This window comes from Curcuma longa, chromosome 9, assembly GCF_044706935.1.
Source record: "Curcuma longa cultivar G26 ecotype Majalengka, Jawa Barat chromosome 9, ITB_CL_G26_1.1, whole genome shotgun sequence".
NCBI classification, from domain to species: domain Eukaryota; kingdom Viridiplantae; phylum Streptophyta; class Magnoliopsida; order Zingiberales; family Zingiberaceae; genus Curcuma; species Curcuma longa.
Window position 1 is genome coordinate 9,997,111 of NC_133869.1, and position 26,363 is coordinate 10,023,473.

At 38.3% G+C, this 26,363-nt stretch overlaps 4 protein-coding genes and 1 pseudogene across 4 annotated transcripts; 2 read left to right on the plus strand and 3 right to left on the minus strand.

The window, feature by feature from the left end:
* Positions 1-412: 412 nt before the first annotated feature.
* LOC141835008 (aspartyl protease family protein At5g10770-like) lies at positions 413-2,612 on the plus strand (annotated as a pseudogene).
* A 1,561-nt stretch (positions 2,613-4,173) lies between these two features.
* On the minus strand, positions 4,174-5,738 carry LOC141834527 (GDSL esterase/lipase 7-like). The gene is made up of 5 exons (XM_074721849.1): positions 5,486-5,738; positions 5,282-5,409; positions 4,940-5,188; positions 4,555-4,807; positions 4,174-4,394 (listed from the first exon to the last, which is right to left on the minus strand). Exons 1-5 carry the CDS (start codon positions 5,736-5,738, stop codon positions 4,174-4,176), a joined length of 1,104 nt encoding a protein of 367 aa, XP_074577950.1.
* Positions 5,739-7,400: 1,662 nt separating this feature from the next.
* LOC141835020 (transcription factor BIM2-like) lies at positions 7,401-13,164 on the plus strand. Its single transcript, XM_074722438.1, has 9 exons — positions 7,401-7,702; positions 7,944-8,055; positions 9,898-9,967; positions 10,063-10,158; positions 11,748-11,786; positions 11,926-12,100; positions 12,177-12,321; positions 12,499-12,637; positions 12,765-13,164. Exons 1-9 carry the CDS (start codon positions 7,609-7,611, stop codon positions 12,876-12,878), a joined length of 984 nt encoding a protein of 327 aa, XP_074578539.1. The 5' UTR covers positions 7,401-7,608; the 3' UTR covers positions 12,879-13,164.
* A 1,348-nt stretch (positions 13,165-14,512) lies between these two features.
* On the minus strand, positions 14,513-17,075 carry LOC141835042 (small nuclear ribonucleoprotein SmD1a-like). Its single transcript, XM_074722465.1, has 4 exons — positions 16,971-17,075; positions 16,789-16,865; positions 14,956-15,147; positions 14,513-14,860 (listed from the first exon to the last, which is right to left on the minus strand). Exons 1-4 carry the CDS (start codon positions 16,982-16,984, stop codon positions 14,799-14,801), a joined length of 345 nt encoding a protein of 114 aa, XP_074578566.1. The 5' UTR covers positions 16,985-17,075; the 3' UTR covers positions 14,513-14,798.
* An 802-nt stretch (positions 17,076-17,877) lies between these two features.
* LOC141834590 (putative acyl-activating enzyme 17, peroxisomal) lies at positions 17,878-25,156 on the minus strand. The gene is made up of 14 exons (XM_074721906.1): positions 24,875-25,156; positions 23,030-23,159; positions 22,669-22,919; positions 22,363-22,567; positions 21,293-21,333; positions 21,075-21,200; positions 20,500-20,573; positions 19,799-20,019; positions 19,296-19,390; positions 19,000-19,216; positions 18,784-18,909; positions 18,557-18,655; positions 18,262-18,474; positions 17,878-18,193 (listed from the first exon to the last, which is right to left on the minus strand). Exons 1-14 carry the CDS (start codon positions 25,129-25,131, stop codon positions 18,092-18,094), a joined length of 2,157 nt encoding a protein of 718 aa, XP_074578007.1. The 5' UTR covers positions 25,132-25,156; the 3' UTR covers positions 17,878-18,091.
* Positions 25,157-26,363: the final 1,207 nt, after the last annotated feature.

The window sequence follows — 26,363 nt, forward strand, 5'->3', positions numbered from 1 at the left end:
CAATCATAGATACATCAAATCTCGGACTAGATTACAATCCATCAATAATAAAAAAATTGAATTAATCATCAAGATAAATTTTTTTTATATTAATCGATCTGATCATATAAATTTTTTTTTATTAATCATCAAGATAACGCGCCATTTAGAAATAGATTCATAAATACTGATTATAAAACGGCGGGAGCGGCATTAACTTGCTGATTGGTTGGGACCCAAGTGGTTGAGCTCACTGTTCACTTTCTTGTGAGGGAGGGAGAGACTCTTGTGGGCTGTGTATCAAAAGTCCTCATTTTTTTCTTTAAATTCTTTTTCTCTTCTCTGTTTTACCTTTTTTGGAATTTAATTTCTCATTGAAATTTGTATATAAAGGCCACAAAGTGAGAGGAGAAAGTAGCTGAAGAAAGGTGCAGCTGAGAGTTATGAAGTTCTTCCTCCTCCTCCTCCTCCCTTGTTGCTTCTTCCTCCGCCTTACCGCTACTGCTACTGCTGACTTTGGGATTCCTTCAGGCTCATGCTCTTCCGACTTCTTCGGTACTCACTTCGTCTTTCTTCTCTTTAGAAAGAGTTTTTCTTCAATTTTCTGTTTACTCTAAGTGCGAATCGAAGAAGAAGAAGAAAAGAAATCTAAGTAAAACTTTCATTCATCTTTTCTCTCGTCTGCATCTCTAAGTAAACAGCCGATAAGTCATAACTTAATGTGCGCTAATGCAAAGACAATGAAGATTTTAGTTTGAAATCTCGTATTATATCGGACGAAATCCAAATTCTAATACAATTAGAGGATTTCTTTTACATTATTGTCCTTGTTCATTGTGCTTCCTCCCTCAATTAGTGTTACTATTCTATTTATGTCATCATAATTGAGAATTGGGCACTAACTCAACAACCATGAGTTAGACAATCTTCGTCTTCTGTTCACCTACTGAGTAAATTCGAAACGTAACATGTGCATTTGATGAACTATAATTGTATTGAGAACGATAGGTTGTCTTAGGCATATAAAGAAAGATGCTCGGCCAATGTCGGTAGCCTATGACACAAGTGTGTGTTAAGAGTAAGACAATGGGTCCGAGTGTTGGGGTCGATCTAGATCGCGAAGATATTGACACTAATAGCTCTCCTCTCTTTACAAGTTCTAGGCAAATTCTAAGGTAAACAACTTTATAATTATATTTTAAAATAATTTTATTATTATTATTATTTATGTAATTTTCTGATTATTTTTGAAGTTCAAAATTAGTAACTTGATCAGAATTACTTTAGCCCTCCACGTGTACGTGCAGATAAGGCGCGGCATCTGAACCGTTCCGGCGTCCACGTCACTCTCCACCACCCGCGGAGCCGCTGCTCGGCGGCGGCGCCGTTCCCGGACCTCGACTTCTCCGCCATCCTTAACCACGACGCCGCCCGCGTCCGCTCCCTCGACGCCCGCCTCGCCAAAATCCCTCCGCCCCTCCGCCGTCGCCGCCCCGCTCTCCCCCGGCTCCGCCATCGGCGTCGGGAACTACGTCGGCCGCATCGGCCTCGGAACCCCCTCTCGCTCCTTCTCTGTCCTCGTCGACACCGGCTCCTCCCTCTCCTGGATCCAGTGCTCGCCTTGCCGTGTCTCCTGCCACCCCCAGGTGGGCCGCCCCTTCGACCCCGCCGCCTCCTCCACCTACCACCCCCTCCCCTGCTCCGCCGCCGCGTGCGACAGCCTCCAGGAGGCCACCCTCAACCCCTCCGCCTGCTCCCACGCTGGCGTCTGCATCTACGAGGCCAGCTACGGCGACAGCTCCTTCTCCGTCGGCTACCTCAGCGAGGACACCCTCACCTTCTCCTCTGCTTCCCTCCCGGGCTTCGTCTACGGTTGCGGCCAGGACAACGAGGGCCTCTTCGGCCGCTCCGACGGGCTCATCGGCCTGGCCCGAAACCGCCTCTCCCTCCTCTCCCAATTTGCGCCGAGCGTCGGCAACTCCTTCGCGTACTGCCTCCCCACCGACTCCTCCGCCGGCTACCTCTCCCTCGGCAGCTACGACTCCGCCCGGTTCGCGTTCACTCCGTTACTCTCAAGCACCCTCGACGACTCGCTCTACTTCTTGCGCCTCACATGGGTGTCCGTCGACGGCCAAGCCCTCTCTGTTTCCGCGGCGTCGTACTCCGCCGCGCCGACGATCATCGACTCGGGGACGGTGATCACGCGGCTCCCGCGGGAGGTTTACGCCGCGCTGAGCGGCGCGGTGGCTGAGGCGATGAAGGGGCGAGGGGCGGTGCCGGCGCCGGCGTTCTCGATCCTCGACACGTGCTTCCGCGGGAGTCTCCGGCGGCTAGCTGTGCCAGCGGTGGAGATGGTGTTCCAGGACGGCGCCGCCCTGAGGCTCGCGGCGGCCAACGTGATGATCGACGTGGACGACGAGACGACGTGCCTGGCCTTTGCGCCGGCGGAGAGGGTGGCCATCATCGGCAACAAACAGCAGGAGACGTTCAGTGTCGTGTACGACGTGGGGAGATCGAGGGTCGGGTTCGCCGCCGGCGGCTGTGGCTGAGCTCATACGGCGGCGGAGGAAAGACATCGTGCGCCGTCAATTATTAATTAATTGTAAAAAAAATTAAATTAACCAAATAAAGTGGAATATCCCATGTCCATTGCAGAATATTCCGCATATATATAGCAATTAAAAAGCGAGCAAATATCAGTAGATAAATCGGGTAAATATAAATTTTAATAATAAAAATAAGAAAATATCTTGAAAATCAATAAAAAAAAAAAAAGATTTAACAAAATTTAGGAAAATAAATAAATTAGATTTTTGCTCGCGATCGGTAACAACCTCTTCCTGCTCGATCGATCTGCAATTGCTCGAAGTCGAATCGATAGGGTTGTGCCAGAGAAGACCTCTTTGATTCTCTGCAAGTGCTCGAAGTCGAATCAATGGCGGACGAAGGCGGAAAGGCCCCGGAGGAAAAGATCAAGGTTAGTTTTTGTTTTGTTTTCCCCTTCCATTTTGTGCTGTTCAAATTAGCTCCAGACTTTAGAAAATGAATGCGTTTGATTCGTATTCGAAGATTTGGCAGTTTGATCAAGTACCCAAGTGACATGGGGAAAACGCAGTTAGGGCTTCGATTCGTTAGGCGCGCCACCATTTTTCTCCTCTAAAAGTCATGGTTCGGGATCGCTGTAGGCTCGGGAAAGCACGAAAAGGTGTATGGGGTTGCATTTCTTAGGAAGGCAAAATTTCCCTTAGATGCACACTAACTATCCCCTTTAATGTGTTCACACAAACTTTTGCGAATGGTTTGTTGCTTTGTGGAAAATCTTGATATGATAACAAGAGAAAAGGGGTCGGAGTGCAGCTTATTTTCTAGGATCCATGCAGTCTCTTTGGATGTATAATCCTCCATTATAGTGAATCCATAGAGTGGTGATCTAAGTCAACAGAGGGGGAGTAAGCTGCTACTTTCAGGTGTAGAACCATACTTTTAGCTACTGTTAGTAGGAAATTGAGCTAGGTTACAGCGAGCATGATCGATTCAACAACTCTAGCCTTCATTCAAAATAGCTGTTGAGAGCCAATAATATCTCAGTCATAGGAGCTATGTACACTATCTGTTGTTTGCTCATTAGCATTTCCTTTAAGAATCTCAGTTCATTTTGCTTGCCTTTTCAGGTTGTAGCTTGTAGCTGGAAAATGCTAATCCTAATGAATTTCCAAGTGCATGCTCTGTTCAATTGCATCAAGTCTAACAACTTCTGCAAAAGTGAGTTTGGAGTGACTAATGAATCTTTCTAAATGGGATGCTTTCACTAATCTCGCTCTCTCTATATCTAAAGGTAATATATAACTACAACTTCAGTAATCCTTTTTTAGCTTTCTTCTTTTTATTGTGTGTATAGTTTTTTTTTCTTTGTTATGATATCAGTACTAATTTATAGTGTACCAACTAAATCCTTTTGCAGATGAAATACGATCACAAGTTAATACATTTTGCTACAGATGTATACATTTTTGTTGATCTCGTATATCCTTTTTCCCCTTAATCTTTAAAGGTAATTTAGTTATAATTTTATCAACTGAAGAACACATCACATCCATGAGTTGAAGAACAACAAAACCAACAACCTTAGCTTGACCGTAACTTCTTGGCTATTGAAATTCACAATCTTACTTTCAAGACAGGGAGAGAACCTCGCTAAATCTCCGCCAATTGATCACCAGTGATTGGAAAGCAATCAGTGGCAGTCGCACCAAAACATCCATTGGATATGATAGCATTGGCTGCTTGTGTTGGGTGAAAAGAGTCCCAAAAGAGATATTGATCTCTGTTGGAGCATGGACGCTCCATAGGTAAGCAACTGAGCTGCCCTCCATATCTTCCATGACCGCAACAAGCTTGGTTAGTGACCATGAACCCTAGCAACAATGATTCCAAAACCAAAAGTGAGATAAAGATATAGATAAAGAAGGTAGGTTTTATGCACAACTCCTCCAATTTTCCATGTACTAAAAATCTTTACATTAGTTCATCATAAAACTCAATATAACTTTGAAGACTGGCGTTCAATGTCCTTACCATACTTTGAAGAGTTTTGGACCATGTCAATGAAGGTATCATAGATGTTGTGAAACACAAAGAAGGAACCCGGCAGAGTGGAGTTCAGCTTGAGCATTGCTTGTTTGAGGTTTTGGTTGAATGGCCTCACTAGGTCATTAACCGCTTCGACACATCCAGTGGCATTGGGGTTCATTGCTAATTGATTAGGGATGCACCCGAGTGGACCTATCCCAACCAAGAGCATCTTCCTAGCTCCCATATTGTACATCTTCTGAGAAGTAATAATTTTAGTTGATCTTAATAAAAAAAATACAGGCTTACAGTTCCAAAACTGATACTACTTATGAAGATGCAAATTACGGTTCCAAGTCTATCCTGTATAGTTATCGACTACTGAAATTACCATCAATTGTTGTGACAGGTTGTCGACGAGCAGCCTGGCAAAGTCTTCCCCAGAATAAATCCTACTAGTGGAGTAGAATTCGGGAAGAAGATAGTTGTTGATATAGTCATTGCTTCCGATGATGACGATGAAGAGTGAGCTTGAAAGGTAGCCAGACAGTGCCTCAGGATCTGTCAGTAGGGTCGTCAACTGCATCTCAACTGTCTTTCCAAACAGCTCAATCTGCTCATTGAGTGAAATCCTGCTTCCCTATATCACAACACAATATTTCACTAAATCCATTGTGTTTCTTTGAGAAACATAATTCAAAACAAGTAGCAAAAGAGCAGAGAGTCGAGTTACGTAATTGTTTCCAGTCTCATCAAGAATGCCTGCAGCAGCCGATCCATAGTTCACTCCTCCCATGATCATGGCTGCACCTGATCGCACACTGAGATACGGCGGAGGAAATGGCAAGCCCAGGTATTTTGCTTCACCAAATCCTAACTCATTTAACTTCCTTTCTTCCAAAAGTATATATGCAATCAAAAGTTAAAGACTAATTACCGGCGTAGTCTGTGACAGTTAGTCCATTGCAGAACCGACCGGTCGGGCCAATGAAGTCGATACCATAAGGGTAGTAGTTTGCTCGGGCAACAGAAGCAATGTAGTTGTTGTTGCCACTGTCAATAAGGGAGTCGCCGAAGATGAACATGGCCGGAGCTGTTGCACACCTGGTAGTGCAAAAGAGGAGGCCCCGGAGCACCACCGCGAAGAGGAGAACGAGGTCGCGAACACGGCCGTTGAGTCCCTTCGCCATTCTCGCAAGGGGCGAGTGAAGGAGGGACTACAACTACTACTGATTTAAAGACTTTTGCTCATGAGATGGAAGATAAAGCACTTGTCTTGTTTGCTTGCCATTGATTATGGCTATTTATGTGGAGGAAAGGAAATGCTCCCTTATTAATTTTTAGATCACAATGGTATGCACTTGATGGCTCCTCACCTCTCTAGGCATGGTAAGTTAGATGAATCAAGAATTTTGATTATTTATTTATTTATTTTGATTTTCAGAGAACGAATTTAATGGCACATGATGTCAATGTGGATGCAAAGTCACAAGAAGATGATCATTGGGGAGGCTAGAAGGAGCACTCATGCAAGAGGAGTTATAGGTGAGCAAATTTTGCTCTGTTTACTCTGAGGTGTGGATTGAGAAAGGAAAGGAGTAAAATAGTATATTTATATTTTCTATTATTTGTCAAATATAAATGGCACTAATACCATGTTAAATTATTATAAAAATCTATTATATGAGTCTATAAAAATATAAAATATTAGATTTGATAGACTTTCATGTATAAATAATAAATAAAACAAAATAAAATCCTTAATTTTAAACACCATTTTTTTTTACAATTAATCGATGGAGAGCCTTTTTTTAAAAAAAAAATACATGAAAAAGAATTTAGTTTGTAGTGGTTTTTTATAAGTAGAAATTATTATTAGTTCTTGATAAAAGGTAAATGTAATATGTAGATGTTTAATAATTTTAAATCACAAAATATATAATTCTAATCCTTTATATATTCCATAATGTAAAGGCATGAATAGACTGTAAATACATGAATTATTAATATAGATAAGAGGGAGGGGAGCAAGAGTCACGTGGATTACACGTGACTAGCACGTGAGATCACGCAGTTCACGAGGTGACGGCCCCTGTCGACATCGTGACCACCCAACCCACCTGTAGCAATATTCTTGTGCACGCTTCATTTTTTCTACCCAGAAACATACCTTTCGAATCGGAGTTGGCCGCGTGTCCCTTTTGCCTCTCATCCATGACCTGCCAGGTGGCCATTTCGGATCTCACGCCCACCATCCAAAACCAAATTCAAAGGTCGCCGCGAAACCCGCCCCGGAGAAGGCTGTATGAAAAATATTGGATATTTAATGGGCTTCCGTGCATATTTGAACCTTTTGCATCTCTCGTTCGTGCCTTTTTTCACATCAATACCCGGAATTAGATAATTATGGATCACATTTATATTAAGTTACTAATCTGGCCGTTCAAATACGTGAAGTATAAATATCATATCAAATTTATAAAAAAATAAAAACAAATTTATTATTGCAATAAAAATGTCAGTATAGTATAAAATTATTTGAGAAAAACCAAGAGAGCATTTTTTATTTTTGTTAAAAAAATATGACATCTCATTTTTATCTGAAAAATATCTTTATTTTAATATTATTGTAGTAAATAATTTTGATTAAATTAGAAATAATTTTAACAAATTAATAAATCAATTTAAAAAATAATTTAATATGATTTAATAATTGTCAATTAGCGGATCATGCTGAATAATCACATAATAAATATAATATTTTCGATTCTTGAAATTAATTAAAATAATATAATAAATTAATAATATATATGTATAAAATAAAGGTTCGGTCGTCTTTCTCTGTGCCCTTCGCGGTGCTCCTCTTGCTTCACGGGGCAGTGGCCGGTCCCCCCTTCCTTCGTCGCCCGCCGGGCTGCGGAAATTGCGAGTTGTTTCGTCGTATTCCTTCGCCGTCCGACCTCCCTGTGCTTCTCCTCTTCGTGCTGTGGTTCGTCTTCCCCGGGTCTCGAAGTGGCTAGCTGTTTTGGGAGCGGAGCCGCGCCGGAGGAGAAACGAGATATGGATGCTGGTGCGTCGAGATCCAGCAGGGGATTTGAGGATGAGGACGAGGAGGAGTCGGAATTCGGGAGGAGGGAAGGCCCCTCGCATAAAGGTGACTCCTTTGCGTATTTGATCGCGATGCTTTGGCTTGTTTTGCCTCCTTTCAGATGTGCTCACTATACCGGTTAATAATGTGGGAATTTATGCTACTGAATTGGTTTTGGTGTTTTTTTTTCGTATTGAATTAGTTGAGACTTCCAAAACGGTATTTTGGAGGCGTTAGTGCCTGTAATTTGCTTTCGGTTGTTAAGAGATCTCCTGAATTCTTAATATTTTCTTGTTGGTGGTAGTAGATTTGACCATCAAAGTAGATGGGAAGGGAAGTGGCACGGATGATCTTCCCACTACACCAAAATCAAAGCATTCTGCAATGGAGCAACGGAGAAGAAACAAAATTAATGACAGGCAAGTAACGATGCATAATTCCAAATTTCACATTGAATTTTATTGTCTGTATCTGATCCTTCTGATAGTTGATCTAACTGAATGTGAAATGCTTTTCTAACTGACTGTCCCTAAATCCAAATCCTTGTGATAGTGGTATTGTTTGTAAGTTTGCATAGTGCATGAGAAGAATAATTTACTGGCCAACAGATGATTTGCACTTTGGCGCTTTTAATTCTCAATTGGCAGAAGTACGAGAGAAAATTCAGTTACATGTAGTGTTAATGGTTCCTAGAGTGTTTTTTTTTTGGTCTTCTAGCAAACTAATTAAGTTGATAAAGTTAAGAAAGCCAAGAATGTGATTATGTTTGGCTTGATGTAAAAATTGGCATTATGGGAATGAATGACTTGCTGAGAGGAAGCTCTGTCTCCGTTCTCTTTGCACTGGAAATCAGCTAGAGTGCTGATTTTGACTCTGGGAAAAACTCTTTCAGCAGAGGAACCTACAGTGCTAGGATTTTTGGTTTTGATTCACTTAAATCAATGAGGGAGACGAGGTGAAGCCGCAGATGCCATTTAGCCGAATAATACCTTTCTTACTATTTGTATTCTGGCATGCAACAAATTGTTTTAGCTTAGGTGAGAAGATGTCTATATTCTTGAATGTTATTCTGAAGCATCAGGGATCACAGGGGTTGAAATTGATATTTTGCATGAGCAAACAGTGAGCCTTGTAGGCATGGAAACTGGTTGCACAAGTTCCCCACCGTCCTTGGTCTTTGTTCACCGAGTAGAGCTGTTCTTTTTGGAGAACAAGTGATTGGATTCCATGTGCAGACAATATGCCATGTCCAGATGAAATGCAACTGTCTGCCACACAATACCAAGTATCTGTTGGATGTCTGACATGACTATTTTTAGAACTTTTTACACAAGCAAAAGGGCATTAGTATTTGACAAGTGTTAGTTGTCACATGTCCAACACACTCAAAGAATGTGGATAAAAGTTTAAGTATAAGAGAATTGTGGGGGTGGGGGGGATTATTGGATTAATACTCATTTGAGTTGATTTTAGCTTGGTTTGAAGCATGCTTAAAGTGGCCAGAGACTAAAACACCCACCAACACAAAATAATGATATTTAAACTTGAAAGAAACGTTAAAGGGAATCTCTGTTCTAACTGAGATAAATCATTCTAGTAGATGCTTTCATTGAAGATTTATTTCTAAATTTTACAACATCTCTTGCAGTTTAGTATCAGAGTGTTCATTTGAAATTGTGCTTCATAATTCAAAAGTTCTAGGGTCCCCATTGGGATTTTCATTTGATTGATGGATCTAATAACTAATTTGATGGAGTGGTTGAGATTAGTACTTTAGATATGGTCTTTGAACTGTTTTTTCCCTTTAATTTATGAAATGCATTAACTCATTTTACTATCCCTATACATATGAATATAAGGTAATGTTTTGTTTTGCACCCATGCTTGGTTTTAGTGTGTTTTTTTTCTTATTTGGAATACAAGTCTATGTATGGTTCAGTTCTCTATTTGATATGTTGAATGTCATTTGTTCTTAAATTGGAAACTGAAGAAGGCACTGTATAAGTAATAAAACTTTATCAAACAGGGGAGGGGAGAAAATCAATACTAGTTGAGTATTTGATTGAATGTATCTCTATTTCTCAAACAGTCCTCTTATTTGTTGTGCTATACCAATGGTTTTGATTGTATTCGTGCCTCTGCATTTTTTGTTATCTGATTATAGTGATACAGCATGTGATATGAAATACTTTGTTCAGATATACAAAATTCAATACTTGCTGTTTTTTGATACATTTTATGTGAACTTTCTGTGCTAGTAGATTTCAGATACTCAGGGAACTCATACCACATAGTGATCAAAAGAGAGATAAAGCATCATTCCTTTTGGAGGTATATACGACACAGACAGTTTTAAACAAAGTATCTCTTTTCATTTTGTTATGAAGTTCCAAAATAGTTAAATTTTTGCTGATATCATGTATCAGGTAATTGAGTACATACGATTTTTACAAGAGAAGGCGCAAAAGTATGAGTCGTCTTTCCCGGGATGGAATCAGGAGAATCAAAAATTAATACCTTGGGTAATGGCTTGTTAACCTCTTTTATGCTCGCACATGACTATGCGTACCGTCTATTACTCTAGTGAAATTGTCCATACCCAAGGTCCAGTTGTTTTCTCTTTTCGAGTTTTCATCATATCAGCTTTGTTTGTTCTATGCCATCTATGATTTCTAGGATAAAGGTGTCTATTTATGCATCTTTTTCTAGAAGAGATCTTTACCTTGAAGGTCGGCCAGTCCGAAAAAACAGATTTAGGATTATACTACTTATCTGAAGTAATTGATACACACACACACATAAACACCATATTTACCTCAAAATTGATGAATCATCTCAGGTTAGCCTACACTGACCTTAATGATTATTTCTTTGTCCCTATATATTATACTATGTTGACAATAGAGGTCTAAGAATTTCAGATAAGATATGCCAGTTAACTAATTTGGTCGCTAAATTATGCAGTCTAAGATAATGCTAGCTGGAACCAATGTGTAGTCATCAATTACTCAGGATCCCTTTCAGGTTGATTGACTCACCTTTTTGAGACAGTCTTTACCAACGACCTTACTGTCGGTCATTGAGATACCCCTTCGGGTTCTCGACGCACCCTGTTGGTAAACTATAAGACTGAATCAAGTGTTAGATCCTTTGTCTTTAAGAGTGATTACTGTTTATCAGGAATAGTCACAAGATATGACTTTTGACTCAAAATAGGAGTACTCCAAATTTTAAGTTCTAATGAAATTTGACTTGTTGAAACTCTTATAGAGAAAGAGAAGAGGAGAAGAGCTCAATGGAGAAGATTGATGCTTGAGGTTTCAATAATTTTAGCAAGAGGTGAGGGGTCTAATTTTAGGGATGATGTTTTTTTAATTGTTGAAAAGGCATCATTTTAAGGGGTGTGCTCTTTTGAATTTTGCCCCTTCGATGCATGCCGAGCATGATGCATGTGTCGTGTTGGTTCTACCAAAGGACAAGGTTGTTTCGTGTTTTGCCGCCTTGGTGCTTTGTGCCATGCGAACGGTTGAACACCGTAGTTGTTCGGTCATATTTTTTTTTAACAATTTGAGACCATCGGTCTTCTCAATTTCTCAGTCAATTTAGATTCCTTTGTGCACCTCTTGTTTGTATCACGAGAACTAACACTCTTAAATATTTGAGTTAGCATTCATGTCTATGAACCGCGCTCATCTACGAGCTAATGCTTTCGTATAATCAATCTTGACAAATCATTCATCACTTGAATAGTTTGGGGCATTACTTTCTCATTCTCTTAAGAAATTAGTTTACAACAGTCTAAGCGAAGTTTGGCAAGAACCGTGCTTTTTCACGACTTTTTACTTGTTTATTATGAAGCTAATTATCTTTAGAGTGGATAAATCACTTTCATTGTTCATCAAAGTCAACAAAATACCTTACTTGTCGCAACTATTTTGTTGTTTCCATCTTTACCTTGGTATTGTAGTTACGACATCCAGGGGCACATGTTTAGCCGCAACGTTGCGGTTCTTTCTCAATAGCTCCAAATTAGGTTCCGAGTCCTAATTAGTTATGGACATGGATGAGGCCAGACTAATTTCTTTCTTTGGCTTTTAAATTTCTTTGGCAGGGGAAAGTTTATTACAGGTCATTCTGGAAAAATGCCGAGGTGCCTGTTGTTAATGAACTTGTTGAATATGGATATACATTCTCGTGCATCTTCAGAACTTATCTCCGATACCAATATTTGCATCGCGCATTGTCGTTCTCGATGCTCACAGTTTCTACGATATCCTGTTTTGTAACAGAATAACAATCAAATCCCTGTTGATGGTTTACCTGATCCCTCTCAAGTTATTAGGAATGGTTCTGCTCATGCATTCACTGGACCGTTCGATGAAGGAGACATCCCGGTTATGCCTGCTCTGATCCCAAATGCACATAACCCGATCGACTCAGGCACAACTGCTTCAGGTTTCGTCGGTAAGTAGGATGCAATCTCTGTTTTTGTTGGTCTTTCTGCAACACCTTAAGTATTTTACCTCGTGTCGCATTGCAGCTAACGTGCCAGCTCAGGCTCAGTCGCTTTGGTTAGGGTCATCCAGCCCTGCTGATTGTGCCACCAGTAACGAGATGTTGAATGACCAAGAAGACCTGATAATCGATGAAGGCACGATTACCGCATCCGCTAGCTACTCGCAGGGGTGCGTTCCAAATTACTCGATAGACCGGTTGAAACATCGTCACTTTTACTTCCATGATGTCTTTTGTGTGCAACCAACTTATATGGGTTTCTTGTGCATGAACTACTGCATTAGAAGTTAGGACTTCATCTAGCATGAGTTCATGAACTTCTAACTAAAATTCATGTCGCCGAACAGGCTTCTGACGACTCTTACTCAAGCATTACAAAGCTCTGGCATCGATCTATCGCAAGCCAGTATCTCCGTGCAGATTAATCTTCGAAAGCGTGCGACCAACAACCAATCTGGTACCGCGGCTACATTGCTCAATTCCAAGGTATGAACTCTTCTCGATGTTTCATGTAGCCTTGCATGTTTCTTCTGATACGATACTACAACCTGCAATCATGTGACATGAGCTACTCGGTTTATCGCTTCACCATCCCTCCCCGTAATGTTCACAGGGTCCCATTGATGCTGCACCGGCTAAACAAGCGGTCGCTCCTCCCTCCATGGTTGCAAACCTCAGTGAGGAATCTTCACAAGCATCCAAGAGACACAAAGCTCATAACAACTAGTGCATTCTTTCTTCTTTCCTTCACCTTTGTCGGCCGATATGTTAGTGAACTGTATATGAGTGTGTACATTCTGACGATCCCACGACGAGAACTGTCTCGGCGTACCATAATTCGTATATTGTATTCTGCGAAGAGGCTTTCGTTGCCGCATGCGAAGCTGCTCAACTGCTTCCAGTTCACAGACGACTCTCCATTATGCGAGGAGGTAATTGCTGTTGTAAGGTATTTGCCATTGTATGTAGATGAACACTAAGCTTGCTATGCATTGAAATCTGCTTTTCTTTCAGATCTACTTATAGTTGCTATTGTTGGATAACAAATGTTGAATGGTTTCCTGAAGTCGAATACCTATTTGTGGCAATAAACACTCTTAAAACTCCTTTTCTTTTGTTTGTAAAACAGTTTATTTTGAAAAAAATTGTTGAGAATGTACTTGTTTAGTCAATGAGGTTGAAAATCTCGAGTTAAGTATCTTTTTAGAACGATTTGTTATTTATGATTTAAAATTTAGAACAGAATAGAGGTTTGGATGAACAATCGATTTAAAATCGAATACATAGAACAAAATGAATCAAAATTGATTAAATTGTTTTTTTAACAAGCCAAATCGATTAAATTTTATCATCAAAATCAAATAAATTATATTAATATAAAATTGATTAATTCGATTTTTCTTATCAGTTGATATTTGATGATATCATAGTCAATTGATATTTGATGATAGTCAATTGATATTAGATAGTTGAATTAAGTTGTATGATTGTTATATAGTTGTTGTCTTAGAGTTGTATGGCTGTTATATAATTATTGTCTTATTCAAATATATCAATTGATTATTTATAATATATCAAAAAATTAATATTTTTTTAAAAATAAAATTTTGAATTAATCAAATTAAACTTTCAAATTTAATCAATTTATTTTTTTGCTCAACCTTAAATCAAGGTAAAAAGAAAAAGATAACTATTATAATCTTTTTTTATATTATGTTGTAGAGATTCAAAGTATAAATTTTTTTAATATTGAATATTAGTATGACAGAATATTTGTGACATGATTAGATAAATAATTTATGATGAGTATTATTTAATTTTAATAATTTGTTAAAATAACATATTTCGATCGGATGGTTAGTTTCTGATAGTATAAAATGCTTCTTCAGTTAGTTTAAATTTACATCGATCTAATTTACATCAATTAATCTTGAAACATTTCACCTACTAAATAAATTCAGAAAATGAAATACCTCCTCATATGGTATTTAAGCATCACTACTTAGTAAAAAAGTCACCCCTCAATAAAAAAAAAATCTCATGAGATTATATCTATTACACAATTATAACACCTATACAATTGCTACTGCAACGTAATATAAAATGTTCATATTATAATAACTATAAACGCTATGAATATTGACTAAAATTAAAATATTCATACAATAATAATAATAATAATTCATAATGACTACGACAACACCAAATAAAAATAAATTAAACTAAAACAAAACATTATTTTAATAATAAATAAAAATATCATTTTGATGATTCTAATAGTTTAATTTTTAGCCTTTTATCTTACAAGGCGTAGAATTTTTATAGAGTAAGAGTTTGTTTCTTCTAAACAATGACAATATATAACCTCAATTGATTCTTTTTTATACTGAGAACTAGGCTAGATTTTAGGTCATCCACAACAAGAACAACACACTCTACAAAACGACCAAAAAAAAATACTAAAACCACAATTCGTGATGATTTCTAGTCGAACAGAACTTTGGCAAATCAAAACGGCACAAAACGTCAGTCATTTAGAGCTAAAACAAAGTCTTGCCTGCTGTGTTTAAGCATAAATAGTGTTGCCGATGATATACCTTGCGCATAAGCAGTTGCGGAAACAATTCTGATGAAGTGGAGGATGCTGCTAACGGCCACGGCCTCGTCCACGACCACGCCCTCGGCCACGACCACGGCCCAGAGCCCTCCCTGGTTTCCGATAAAATAGACCAGACTAAAGACGTGAATTTTGATAGATTTTGAACCAATACCCTAGCAGGAAAAGCATCGAGACAGAAGCATACCAGCGGTGGGTTTTTTCGGTTTGACCCGAGGCGTTTCCTCGACAAGTAAAGTCTCAAGGTTCAGGCTGTCAGGTAGGATGTAGTACCTAATGTTGTTGCCTCTCACACTGAGGTGATCGAGTGTAACTGGATTTTTTCCCTTCACTGTAAGTTTCACAGTCTTCAAGTGGGTGTTCATGCTGATATCCACACCTGTAAGAACCAGCGAGGATTAAGGGTGGCCGATTGCAATTATGTGCCGGCTTCCTAAAGCATAACACTGTTACTTCAACTATTCAAATGCGATGAAACTCCTGAAAGATGAAAAGTTATCGTGCTACAATATCACATTCACGGCTTTACTCCTGAAACTTAGATATCGATAACATTAATATATATTGACAGGAACCGGAGTTATGATACCACGCAATATATAGAACTTGTAACAAATCCTTAAAAATATGCAACCATCTTCCACACTAGTTCATCTTCTAAATCATTTAGATATAGCTAGCAGATCCACTAGAATAATTAAAACCTTACTATCCTAAAAATCCTAATCACCTTCATCATACATATTGAAGAACAAAAGGTGAAGAAGATAGTATAGTTTTGACTGTTGAGCACCCCCAGTCATATTTATTCAAAAGTCAACCTTAGTTTCCTCAAATGTTTGTCTGATAGTCTTAGCACTGGATCAGTCCCTAAAGAAACCAAAAACTATCTGTGGTAACTTTGAATGATACAAATATTGAAATTCCAACTTAGCATGCCCAGGTGAGGGACAGTCATACTTTATGCAGAAAAAGTTAGCTAGTTAGAAAATAACAAATACAAATAGTGGAGTAGAGATCAAAATGATGAGATAAATGTGTAAAATTAGTAGAAATTATAAAATAAAAAATATTATTATATGCAACGATAAGATGCGAAAAACATATTAAGACGAAATGAAGTAGTTCAAAAATTGAAAGACTGAAGGTGTAATAGGTAGAAAGTGACCAAATAAAATTCTATGCGATACAATTCAAAATTACTTAATCGATTTAAATATTAATAATGATATGGCTATACATATAAGTCAATGCAAGAAGTACAAGCAGCCAACCTAGAATAGTTGACCTTGCTGGTTTTTGTCGTGGTCAACATTCACATTCTTGGGAGAATTCATTATCTCAATTAAAATCAAGGATAGAAGAAAGATTAGTTGAAAGCCTAAGAAGTGACTGGAATAAGAAAGCCTAACTGTTCTGAACTCCAACAACCACCATAATGTTGTTCCAAACAAGTTCACTTCCCAAAATGTTATGCTACTGTACAGATGGTAGATATCGGGCAATAGAATCCGATGCACAATGGTAGATAGAAATTTGAGGTCACATGAACGATATTTTTTCAACATTTGAGAAATCTATATGTTAAAATAATAATAAACTAATCGTTCTCCTTAAGAATCAGTTTCAAATGGCAACAAAAACAGTTACCAATGTGGCAACAATGAGAACTCGCATCCACTTAGAGTATCATGCGTGTGCAATAGTAAAGGAAACAAAAAAATCGAAACATAAAGATTTCAACTAACACTTGATGAATTCCAGGCGAACGAACCATATGTTATTGAAAAAAAAGAGCAATTCCAACACCAAAGATGTAGAACCAAGCATACGCAGCCCAGATCCCAGTCCACACGAGAAACAAATCCCTAAAATAATCGCTTCTACCTCGCGGTGCGACTGTGAAACCGAGTAAAAAATTTCGCAGGAAACAAAAACCCAAAACCCCGAAGAATAAACCCATACGAGAGATTCTCACTGACAGGCCAGCTTTTGACCAATAATGAGCAAGGGGACGCACCGATGATGGTGCCATGGACAACGGTGCCATTCTTGAGCTCGATCGAGACGGTCTCGTTGGTGAGCTTCATCAAAAACCTAACACCATTTCCGCGACCGGAGATCCGCCAGAGGTGAGAAAATGAACAAAAGCGGAAAGAAATGAGGACAAACAGTGCGGGGAAGAGGTTGATAGAAGCTAACCTGACGAGCTTCATCTTCGATCGATCGCAGAAGAGGCGAGGCGGAGGGCAGTCGCGAGCTAGGGTTCCAAAAATTAGCGCTCGGGCTTCGGCTCGCTCCTTAGTCTGGGGGAGCTTAAAAAGAGTGGAAAAAACCTTGTGGTGCTCGAAAAGGACGTCACCGTTCGATCATTCTGAAGATGATCTGGACCGTTAATCACTTCCACGCCTACAATTTTCTCAAGAGTTTGGAAAAATCCCTGAAAACCCCATCATTTTCGAAAAATAACAATACCTCAACTTTCAAAGATGTTCTTTTACAAATTTCAGTGACCGAAGCATGAACGTGGGGTTTTTTTATAAAAACATAATTATACATAACTTATTACATTTAATTATATATAAGTGGATTTAATATTAAACCATTAATTTTTAAATATTTTCATATATAAGCCTTATGAGATTTCAAAAATGGTGTTTTTTTTAAACTAATTTTTTATATGAAAATAATGATTATGCTAAAATATGATTTTGTAACATGGATCATTATTTATTAGTCAATATTTTACCATTCCAAAATTTAAAAAACAAATGAAAATAATAATAAAAATAATACTAGCAATTTATGAAAATTTATACAAGATCTCTTAGAGAACAAATGATCTTAACGGCCCACACGGTCAGTCCCACGACCATATGTGAAAAAGTAAATTGAGAAACTACAATTGATCACGATGGAGAAGGACATTGCCGAAGCCGAGATTCGAATCCTTGCCTACTTCTACAACTCTGCTCCGTCGTAACCAACTCAGTTATGCTCCTGAGTAACAAATGATCCTCCTCTACTTATCAAAATGCTGTGAATACACAAAATAATAACAATAATCAAATCTTATTTCACTATATAGATCGATATATATTTATCATAATTTCTCATCGTCTAACTAAAATATTTATTAATCATCTAAGCATATGTCCATACCAATTTAAACTCGTCTCTTAAAATTTGGTGCACATGACAATCAACAAGCAAATAAGCATCAAGAATATTCCACATGACTACGTTTAGAAAAAGTTCTTTGGGTAGAACTTGAAGGCATATATGAGGATGAGATCATACATCTTTCCAAGAAACACAATGCATCACAACCTTGGCCCCTTCGTGAAATTCTGCCTCAGAATCCTTCGCATAACCTTGTTCGAAGCAGTTCGCGGAAGAGACGGCACGGGAATGACAGACGAAACCTTTTATAGAAGCAAAGATCATCACAATGATGACCACAAAGTATACTAAAACTATCCAAAGCAAGTACCTTGAACAATGGATTCAGTTTCTTCTGCAATGCAGAGTTGAAGGCCAACCTTAACTTTTCCAAATCCTCTTCCATGGTGTTTGGATCCTTAAAGACAACCGCAACAACTAGTTGTTCAGGCCCACCGGCCGGTGGTGGGACGCCAATTGCAGCTGTTTCGAGGATGGCTTCATTGACACCATTGCAGATTCGTTCAATCTCGACAGAACTCACCTAGTAACAACAAATTTGATGCTCTCGCTCTCAGTATGTATGTATTTGCTCAAAAAGAATAAAATGTATTGTCGACGTGCACCTTAATGCCGCCAAGGTTCATCGTGTCATCTGCGCGACCATGTGCCCTATAATATCCTCCTGCAGTGCGCTCGAATTCATCTCCGTGTCTTCGAAGTAACTGCATGTTCTAGCCTTGTTAAGCCTATAACTCCATAAAAGACCATGAAGTGTAGAGAAGTGGTTCATGATTGAGGCTATGAATCCCACAAAGACTCACTAGTTGTAGGAAAGTTGAAAATGACTTACTTTTCCGTTATACATTGGCATGCCCTTGAAGTAAACATCGTAATGATCAGCATTTAGTAAAGTTGTTGAAGCTCCGAAAATTGTTGGATCAAGGGCTAACTCACCAATTCCCGCGGAATTTTCAGGCTTTGATAGAAATAGAAGAAACAATGCACTTTTCGCCAATTCCATATGGCTAAACTTATAAATGAACTAGAAAAATGAGAAAGTACTCACAAGTGGATTTCCATTACCGTCGAGGATAAAAAGTTTGCACCCCATAGCTGGTGTACTGAAAGCAGATAATGCTTGACGCTGCAAGAGGGACCCGGAAACAAATCCACCTCCGATCTCGGTACCACCACAATATTCGATAACTGGCTTGTAATGAGCTCTGCCCATGAGCCACAGATAATCATCCACACTGGATGCTTCTCCAGAGGAGCTGAAGCAACTATACATCAGAATTACAAACTTTATTAATTTCAAGGTCAAAAAGATGCCAGAATATCAAACTTGTAAAGCTCATTTACCGAATGGTTGACCAATCGAGGCCGGCAGTGCAATTTGTGTTTTTCCAAGCCCGCACAATACTTGGAACAACACCGAGCATTGTTACCTTGGCATCCTGAATATATTGGAGAAATGTTAAGTGACAATTGTAATCATGGAAGAAATTAAACATCACTACTCAAAGAACCTTCTGCAAATGCCAGTATATTTCCTAGTAATAAGCATCATAAAGCGTACACCTCTATGGATTAATAACAAGATTATTCACAAGCATGCTGCTCAAGAACCAGCAAAAGAACAGATAAATGTATCTACGTTTACAGCTTCTGGAGTGTATCAAATGAGCACATAGACAAGTATACCTAAGGTAGTGAACATTCAACTCATTTTTTTGTAGAAACTAGAAAGTACTATCATTTTGTGCCTAAACTAAGGTAGTGCAATTATTATCGCAGTACCATGGTATGCATACCAAGTTATAAAAAGGTTCAGACTTTAAAATACACAAGCAGACTCATTATACCTGTACAAATTTTGCAAATCCAGATCCAAGAGGGATGCCATTATACAGAGCCATAGAAGCTCCATTTATTAAAGAGGCATACACAAGCCATGGGCCCATCATCCAACCAAGATTAGTAGGCCATGCAACAACATCGCCTTTATGTACGTCCATGTGTGACCATGCATCTGCAGAAGCCTTTAGAGGAGTTGTGTGTGTCCATGGAATTGCTTTTGGCTCACCTATCCAACATTTGAAATCTTAGCAATCGGATACCTCTTTAGTGTGACATAATTGAACAAGCAGAATCATCCAATCCAAATCTTATAAGTTGCACGTATTTTCACATTTGATTAGTGTGACTATACAGACATTGGACACTGAACTTTTAGACCTAGTGCTACTAGGGTTTCAAGACGTTCAGAGCTTGTTTGAAACCAATTCCTAATGGAAAAGAATTCCAATTCAACATTATCAAAGAATTTGTAATAATGATAATTTCTGAAGTACATTAGAATTAATTAATATTGAAAAAAAATCTTTTGTTCAGAATTGATGGATAAATTGGAATTATATGATAGAGTTCTTTAGTGTCATGAATTTCCAAGAATTTCAGACGCAAATATGACCATTTTTATGGGATTTTCAAATCTCAGATTCTGAAGAAGATTCTAATTCCACAATTTATGGTACCAAACAAGTAGTTCGGTTAAGTTTATTACCTGTCGTTCCAGATGAAAAGAGGATGTTTGTGAAGGTCTCACAAGGTTTTACAACTGCAGGATAGGGCATGTCTCTGCATTTACCAAAAGATGTAAATGATGATTAGCAGTTATTACATAAATATGGAACTCAATACCTCATTGCTCTGAATAAAAAGTTTATTTGCACATGTTCAGTATATTTTTAAAGACAACAGAATGCCACTATCTTTTTGAATACATAAGTCTGAAATATAAGCAATAACCAAAGATTTTTCAATTGTTCTTTCTCACGTTTGAATATACTTCATTTCCTTATTTAATGTTGTCATGGATCCAACTATAAATGTGTGCAGGAAGAAGTAATTCTCCAATTCATTTGTATACTTATCCATAAACAATTTGTATCCTTCTTGCACAATTCCACATCCTAATATATGATAGGTTAAAGCAGAACTAGCCTATTGCACAAGTTTCCTACCTATGTAACATTGTGAAATCCACTGAGAATCAATGTTATGGATCAAAGAACTCACTTTAATCATTTAACAAAAGATCAAAATGAGAAGAAAATGCATATAAATAAGGTTGCATACATGGTATGATCTACTCTTTTCAAAAAGTCATGCCAAGAAATATCATCTGCACGCAGTCCTTTTACTGTAGTGTAATCTCTTGCCGGGACGACAATTGCTAAAGGAGCATGAGCTTCAACAACTTTACTAGAAGAGATAAAAGTTACAAAATGAGAAAGTAGTAAAGAGCCACCAAGTGATTACTGAATAGTGCTTCCAAGGAGTATATCGACCATCACCTGTACAAAGGTAGTTGCTTTTCACCCCGAATAATCCAATCCTAAAAATGGAATTACATGCTTAAAAGGTGAGACTTTAATGATTGATTTCTACTAGATAGAAACTCAACAACAAATTGCTTCTTCAAATTATTTAGGGTTTAGTACATAAATCTTATCCCTCCTCCATTGAGCTCTAAAAATATCATATTGGCAATAATATCTAAGTCATCTCAACCTTTTTAAATAATGTTAAGCGAATTTCTATTGTCTCCCTTTAGCCTCATCACTAGATCTGTGGCTGAAATTTAATGTTGCAATTTGCAAAAGTAGCATTTTGCAAAAAGACTCTCCTAAGAGAAAATAGGAAAATGGTGGAAACATGCTGGGACTATAAGCAACATCCAGGCACAAACATATTGTCTCCCTTTAGCCTCATCTTGAAGTCACCGCAATGATATGTTCTTTCCTATCACCTAGTGGGTACACAATATTGTAGATGACATTTTAAACCAACCAAACAACATCAAAATAAAAAATAGTTGTATAAAATGGCATATCCTAATACCAAATACCACTTTGGATCAGTTAGAATCCTTTTACAAGTGATCAATTTGTGAGGGTCTATGGCTGAGGATACCAAAGTAATCAGAATCCATCATCTTCTATGTTGCTCTGAACAATTCCAACAAGCTATGCATTAAACTTGACTTTCATATATGACCATGAGTAATTGTCAAGTTAAAGAAACAGAGTAAAAGAAAGGAGAGAGAAAAGATAATCACTAAACATCAATGCATAAATATTTAATTAGAAACTTTTTATAATATTCTCAGTTAATAATCTCTCCTAAAGTTCTTGGTTTTGATTTTTATGAGATTGATGCATATTTGTTCTCCTATATTACCTAGGAAAAATGATCAGTTGAAGTCTCAATCAAGATTAGCCTTCCGCCTATGCTAACTAAAACCTCTGAACCTCCCATTTCAAACTAGACCATAAATATATACAGAACACTAGGATGGACTGGTGGACTGGACATATTACCCTCACCACCAGATAAGAATTATTGCAAAGACAAACTTGCTGACCTGGGTGAAAATTGCTTTTGCATTTGCTATCGCAAGCCTGGTTGTGATTTCCTTAGGGGCGAAGCTATCTGCTATAGATATCACCACATAACCTGCTAGAACAATAGCTAGGTAGATTAAAACAGCAGTAACATTCATTGGCATATCTATTGCAACACCAGATTCTTTTGGTAAATCCAATGTATCAAGGGCATTAGCAATCAGCCTGAAAAGCCAAAGAAAAACTATATTGTAGTTGCAAGTAATTGCCAATCTAAGATTAGGTACAAACTAATAATAATATATTATAAGTAAAGAACTTCATACCAGACTTTTGTCCTCAGTTCCTTGAAAGTCATGGTATTGACAGGTAAAGCATCACACCCTTCATCTCTCCAAATAATGACAACATCATTGAGGCCTCTTTTATTATTCAAACTCAAGCATAGGCTGGCAGAATTGAAACATGCCCCTGGCAACCACTGCCCACCAGGATATGAGTCATGGCTTCGAAGGATGCATGATGGTGGCACCGTAAATGAAATATCCATCTCTTTGAAAACCATCTTCCAGTAAGTCTAAAATTCTCACAACATACCGAGATGATTGACTCAAAAATCAAACTTAAAATTCAACCAACTAGCTAATAGAGAAAAAGTGAAATGACAAAAGTTCATTTCATCCATACCGCTGGATTCGCCACAGAAAATGCCTGGAAGTCAGTAAAGCTTGATATTGGATCCTTGTATCTCACTCCCAATAACTCACTTCCATGCTTCTGTAATACTCGTCCTATATTTGTAGATGAAGCATTCTCTCTGGTAAATGTAAAACAAATTTAATAGGAATTACAGTATTCAATATGCATTGAGCACTAATGATGATACTTAGAAATCAGAAATTTTGAATCGTCAAAGCCAGTTCGGATGGTACACTTAGTCATGGATGATCTGTAGCACTTTGGAATGAAAGAATATCTATATGCATTTATAGAGTATAGATTACTGTCGGGCGCAAGATCGGGTGATCCACATAGTTCACAATGATTAGTTCATCTTATGGGATGACAAGAACTCTTCCATGAAAACATCATAGGCAACTACACTTGGATCTATTGGCGGAAGTCAAATTTGTGACAAGGGGCACTAACGGCCTATGGTAGCAAATGGGCAACAAGACAGGAAGAGCATTGGAGGATAGAAGCCCGAATAGAAGGAGAGGAAATTAGCATCAGTATTATGTGCTTGGCAAAGACCGAATTCGGTGATCTTGCAAAAGGAGGCCAACTTTGGTGCTACAAAGGAGGTCGAATCTGGAGCAGTTGGCATAGATGGCTATCGACAGTGAGCGACAGAGCAAGTAGTCGCAGCGGGCAACACAAGGTGTCAAGGTGAAGAAGTAGCAGTTGATGACTCAATGTGTCGTGATGAAGCGTAAAGTCGCCATGGATGATGCAAGGCATCACAATGGAGCAAAAAATGGAGCTAATGATGCAAGATGTCGCAAAGGAGAAAGAACTCATTGCAGAATGTCGTTGGCATGCGTGTAATGCCCTATTGAGGGTGATTGTGGGAGAACAAATGTTCAAAGATGGACTCAAAACGGGAGAAGCCAAACTGACTGATGAGCTTAGACCATGCAGAGTGTTGGGACCAAATATGGCAAAGGTAGGTTGGAGAGCGAGAGGGAAGCCAAAGATGTCGGGATGCGAGGTTGATAGTTGTCATGTAGTCGATGGAGTAGGTAATGTCATCCCGAACCAAGGTTGGAGCCAACTTCCATGATGAGGGGAGATTGAAGGCAGTGCATGAGAGGGTGGGCATTTAGCAGTTGCATTGAGGGAAGAGGTGGAGCATCACTGGATACAATGGAGACTCATTGGATCGGTGGAGACAAAGCAGGAAGGCCACAAAGGAGTAAGACTGATAGGTACACGAGGCAGGAGAGGCCGTGTGTGCGGCCTCCCCTTGATACCAACTCTTGAGATAACTAGATATAGTTGATGGCTCTAATACCATATAAAAACAATTTAAGATGAATTATTGTATTTGATATCAAAGAAGAATAATAGACACATATATATAGTTTACAAGTTGAAACAAGTCTTGAATATTAGTTTCAAGAATAGGCTTGTAAATGAGGTAAAATCTGAGTTCTTATCTAAGAATTGATGTTGTAGAATTTATTAATTAATAGTAAACCACAATTATTGATTTGCAACACTTTGAACACGAAAGTGATTATGCTAACTTCAATTATAGAGCACTAAAGATGGAATTTTTATGAAAAAAATTTACCTTAACAGTGATGATTCAGCCAAATTTTTGAGATATTATTTCAGTGAAGGTGCAGAAGTAGTTCGATTAAACGGGGGTAACTTTACATCAAAGAATAATCTTTCTACACTATATTTCTAGTTGAGAATTTCTGGAAAATTTCATCAATAAAGAAGATGAATTCACCAACAAATAAATCCCAATCCAACTACGCGATTCAAGCAAAAAGCAAAACCAGAAATAAAGGCAGTAAATACTTGTCTGGAATCCAAGCCGGCGGCGGATTGGAACCAAAGTCCCTGTAACAGCCATAGTACAAAATCTGATGGAGGGGGAAGGGGAGAGTAGGGCCTAAGATCCGCTTCGAGATGGCGTCCCAAGCCACCGGGCCAGTGCCCCCGCGCTCGGAGATAACTTGCTGGAGACCTAAGAGGATCCTCCCGGCCTCCTCCATAGGCACGCCGGTGGCCGCGATCTCCTCCGCCGTTACCTCCGCCACTGCCTTGTACGCCATTAGCGCCTTCCGCAACCACCGCGAGCCGCCGCCGTCGCCGATTGAAGTGACGGGAGAAGGTATACAGCCGTACAGGCGCAGAAGTGCTTCTCTTATTCCTCCGGAAGAAATGTATTAACCTGTTCCACCGCACAATGCGCGACGCGTGGCTTTAGATCAGTACTACGACGTGTAGTTATTGAGCAGATCAGATTAGTTAGTTTGAGGAGAAGGAACATGTTAAAGGAGAAGGGTACGTCAAGATTCGTGCACATGTATCCTCCACCGTTAGTTACGTGGCAGTTGTTGATTGGAGTGGAAAATTTATCATTTACTTCCTATAACTTTTACTAATTTTTTAAAGTGGCGTCTGGAAAAGGATTGTCGCTCTAATTTATAAAAATATTAAAATAGCATTACATTTGATTTTTTTTTTTTAATTACGAAAATATCTTATTTTAGTATTGTTGTAGACTTTAGTCGAAATTTTTAGAACGTAGGAAAAATTTATTTAAATTAAAATTTTAATCAAAATTATTATATGTTATAGTAGCTTAAATTTAATCAAGTTAAACAATTTTAATCGAGTAGAAAAAGTTTTTTTTATATAATAAATTATAAATATAATAATTAGGCAAAGGACTTTCTTTTATTATCTAATTATGAAAGAGGCGCTCGACTTTAATTTTTTTTAAAAGAGTGCTTCATCAAATTATTTTATTATATATATTCATCCAAATATCTTCTAGCTATGCTGTTTAGAAACTTGGAGATAAAAAATGAAAAACGTAGAAATAAAAATAGGAAATGGCAATAGTTGAAGTTTCCAGATTTTGGAAACGTCGAAGACCTCACCAATAGTCAAAGACTCCACCACGGACTCTTTGGAAATCGGTAGTCGCGAATTGTGATTGGGTTATTCAGAAAAAAGCCCTAAAATTAGAATCATCAAATCTGACCAAAGTTTCCACGGATGGAAACGTTTCCCAGCGTTTAGGACTTCAGTGTAAACGTCGTTTCCAGACAGCATAGTCTTCTAGTACTGTTCTATAATTTTAGCTCTCGTTTAAATCTTAAATTTTAATTTTTAAAACGATCGAACGCATTGTAGTAGTTACGATTTTTTAATTGCTATAATACGTTTGACATATTTAATGTTTAAAAATATTTACATTCTAGCAGTTACGATTTTGTAGCTGCTACAAACATACTTAATATATTTAAAAATATATTTGTAGTTACTACAACCTTAT

What these genes read in the sequence shown, in the direction of transcription:
- LOC141834527 (XM_074721849.1), bottom strand. Translation starts at nt 5,738, where the DNA reads ATGGCGAAGGGACTCAACGGCCGTGTTCGCGACCTCGTTCTCCTCTTC. An exon ending in AACTGTCACAGACTACGCCG is followed by an intron (nt 5,410 to 5,485) that starts GTAATTAGTCTT and finishes GATTTGGTGAAG; the next exon opens with CAAAATACCTGGGCTTGCCA. An exon ending in CCAAAACTCTTCAAAGTATG is followed by an intron (nt 4,395 to 4,554) that starts GTAAGGACATTG and finishes CATTGTTGCTAG; the next exon opens with GGTTCATGGTCACTAACCAA.
- LOC141834590 (XM_074721906.1), bottom strand. Translation starts at nt 25,131, where the DNA reads ATGGCGTACAAGGCAGTGGCGGAGGTAACGGCGGAGGAGATCGCGGCC. An exon ending in CAAAAGCAATTTTCACCCAG is followed by an intron (nt 21,334 to 22,362) that starts GTCAGCAAGTTT and finishes TTCCATTTTTAG; the next exon opens with GATTGGATTATTCGGGGTGA. An exon ending in GATTTGCAAAATTTGTACAG is followed by an intron (nt 19,391 to 19,798) that starts GTATAATGAGTC and finishes CAATATATTCAG; the next exon opens with GATGCCAAGGTAACAATGCT.
- LOC141835020 (XM_074722438.1), top strand. Translation starts at nt 7,609, where the DNA reads ATGGATGCTGGTGCGTCGAGATCCAGCAGGGGATTTGAGGATGAGGAC. An exon ending in AAGCATCATTCCTTTTGGAG is followed by an intron (nt 9,968 to 10,062) that starts GTATATACGACA and finishes ATCATGTATCAG; the next exon opens with GTAATTGAGTACATACGATT. An exon ending in AACTGCTTCAGGTTTCGTCG is followed by an intron (nt 12,101 to 12,176) that starts GTAAGTAGGATG and finishes GTCGCATTGCAG; the next exon opens with CTAACGTGCCAGCTCAGGCT.
- LOC141835042 (XM_074722465.1), bottom strand. An exon ending in TGTCCATGGCACCATCATCG is followed by an intron (nt 15,148 to 16,788) that starts GTGCGTCCCCTT and finishes TGGTTCTTACAG; the next exon opens with GTGTGGATATCAGCATGAAC. An exon ending in ACCGAAAAAACCCACCGCTG is followed by an intron (nt 14,861 to 14,955) that starts GTATGCTTCTGT and finishes ATCGGAAACCAG; the next exon opens with GGAGGGCTCTGGGCCGTGGT.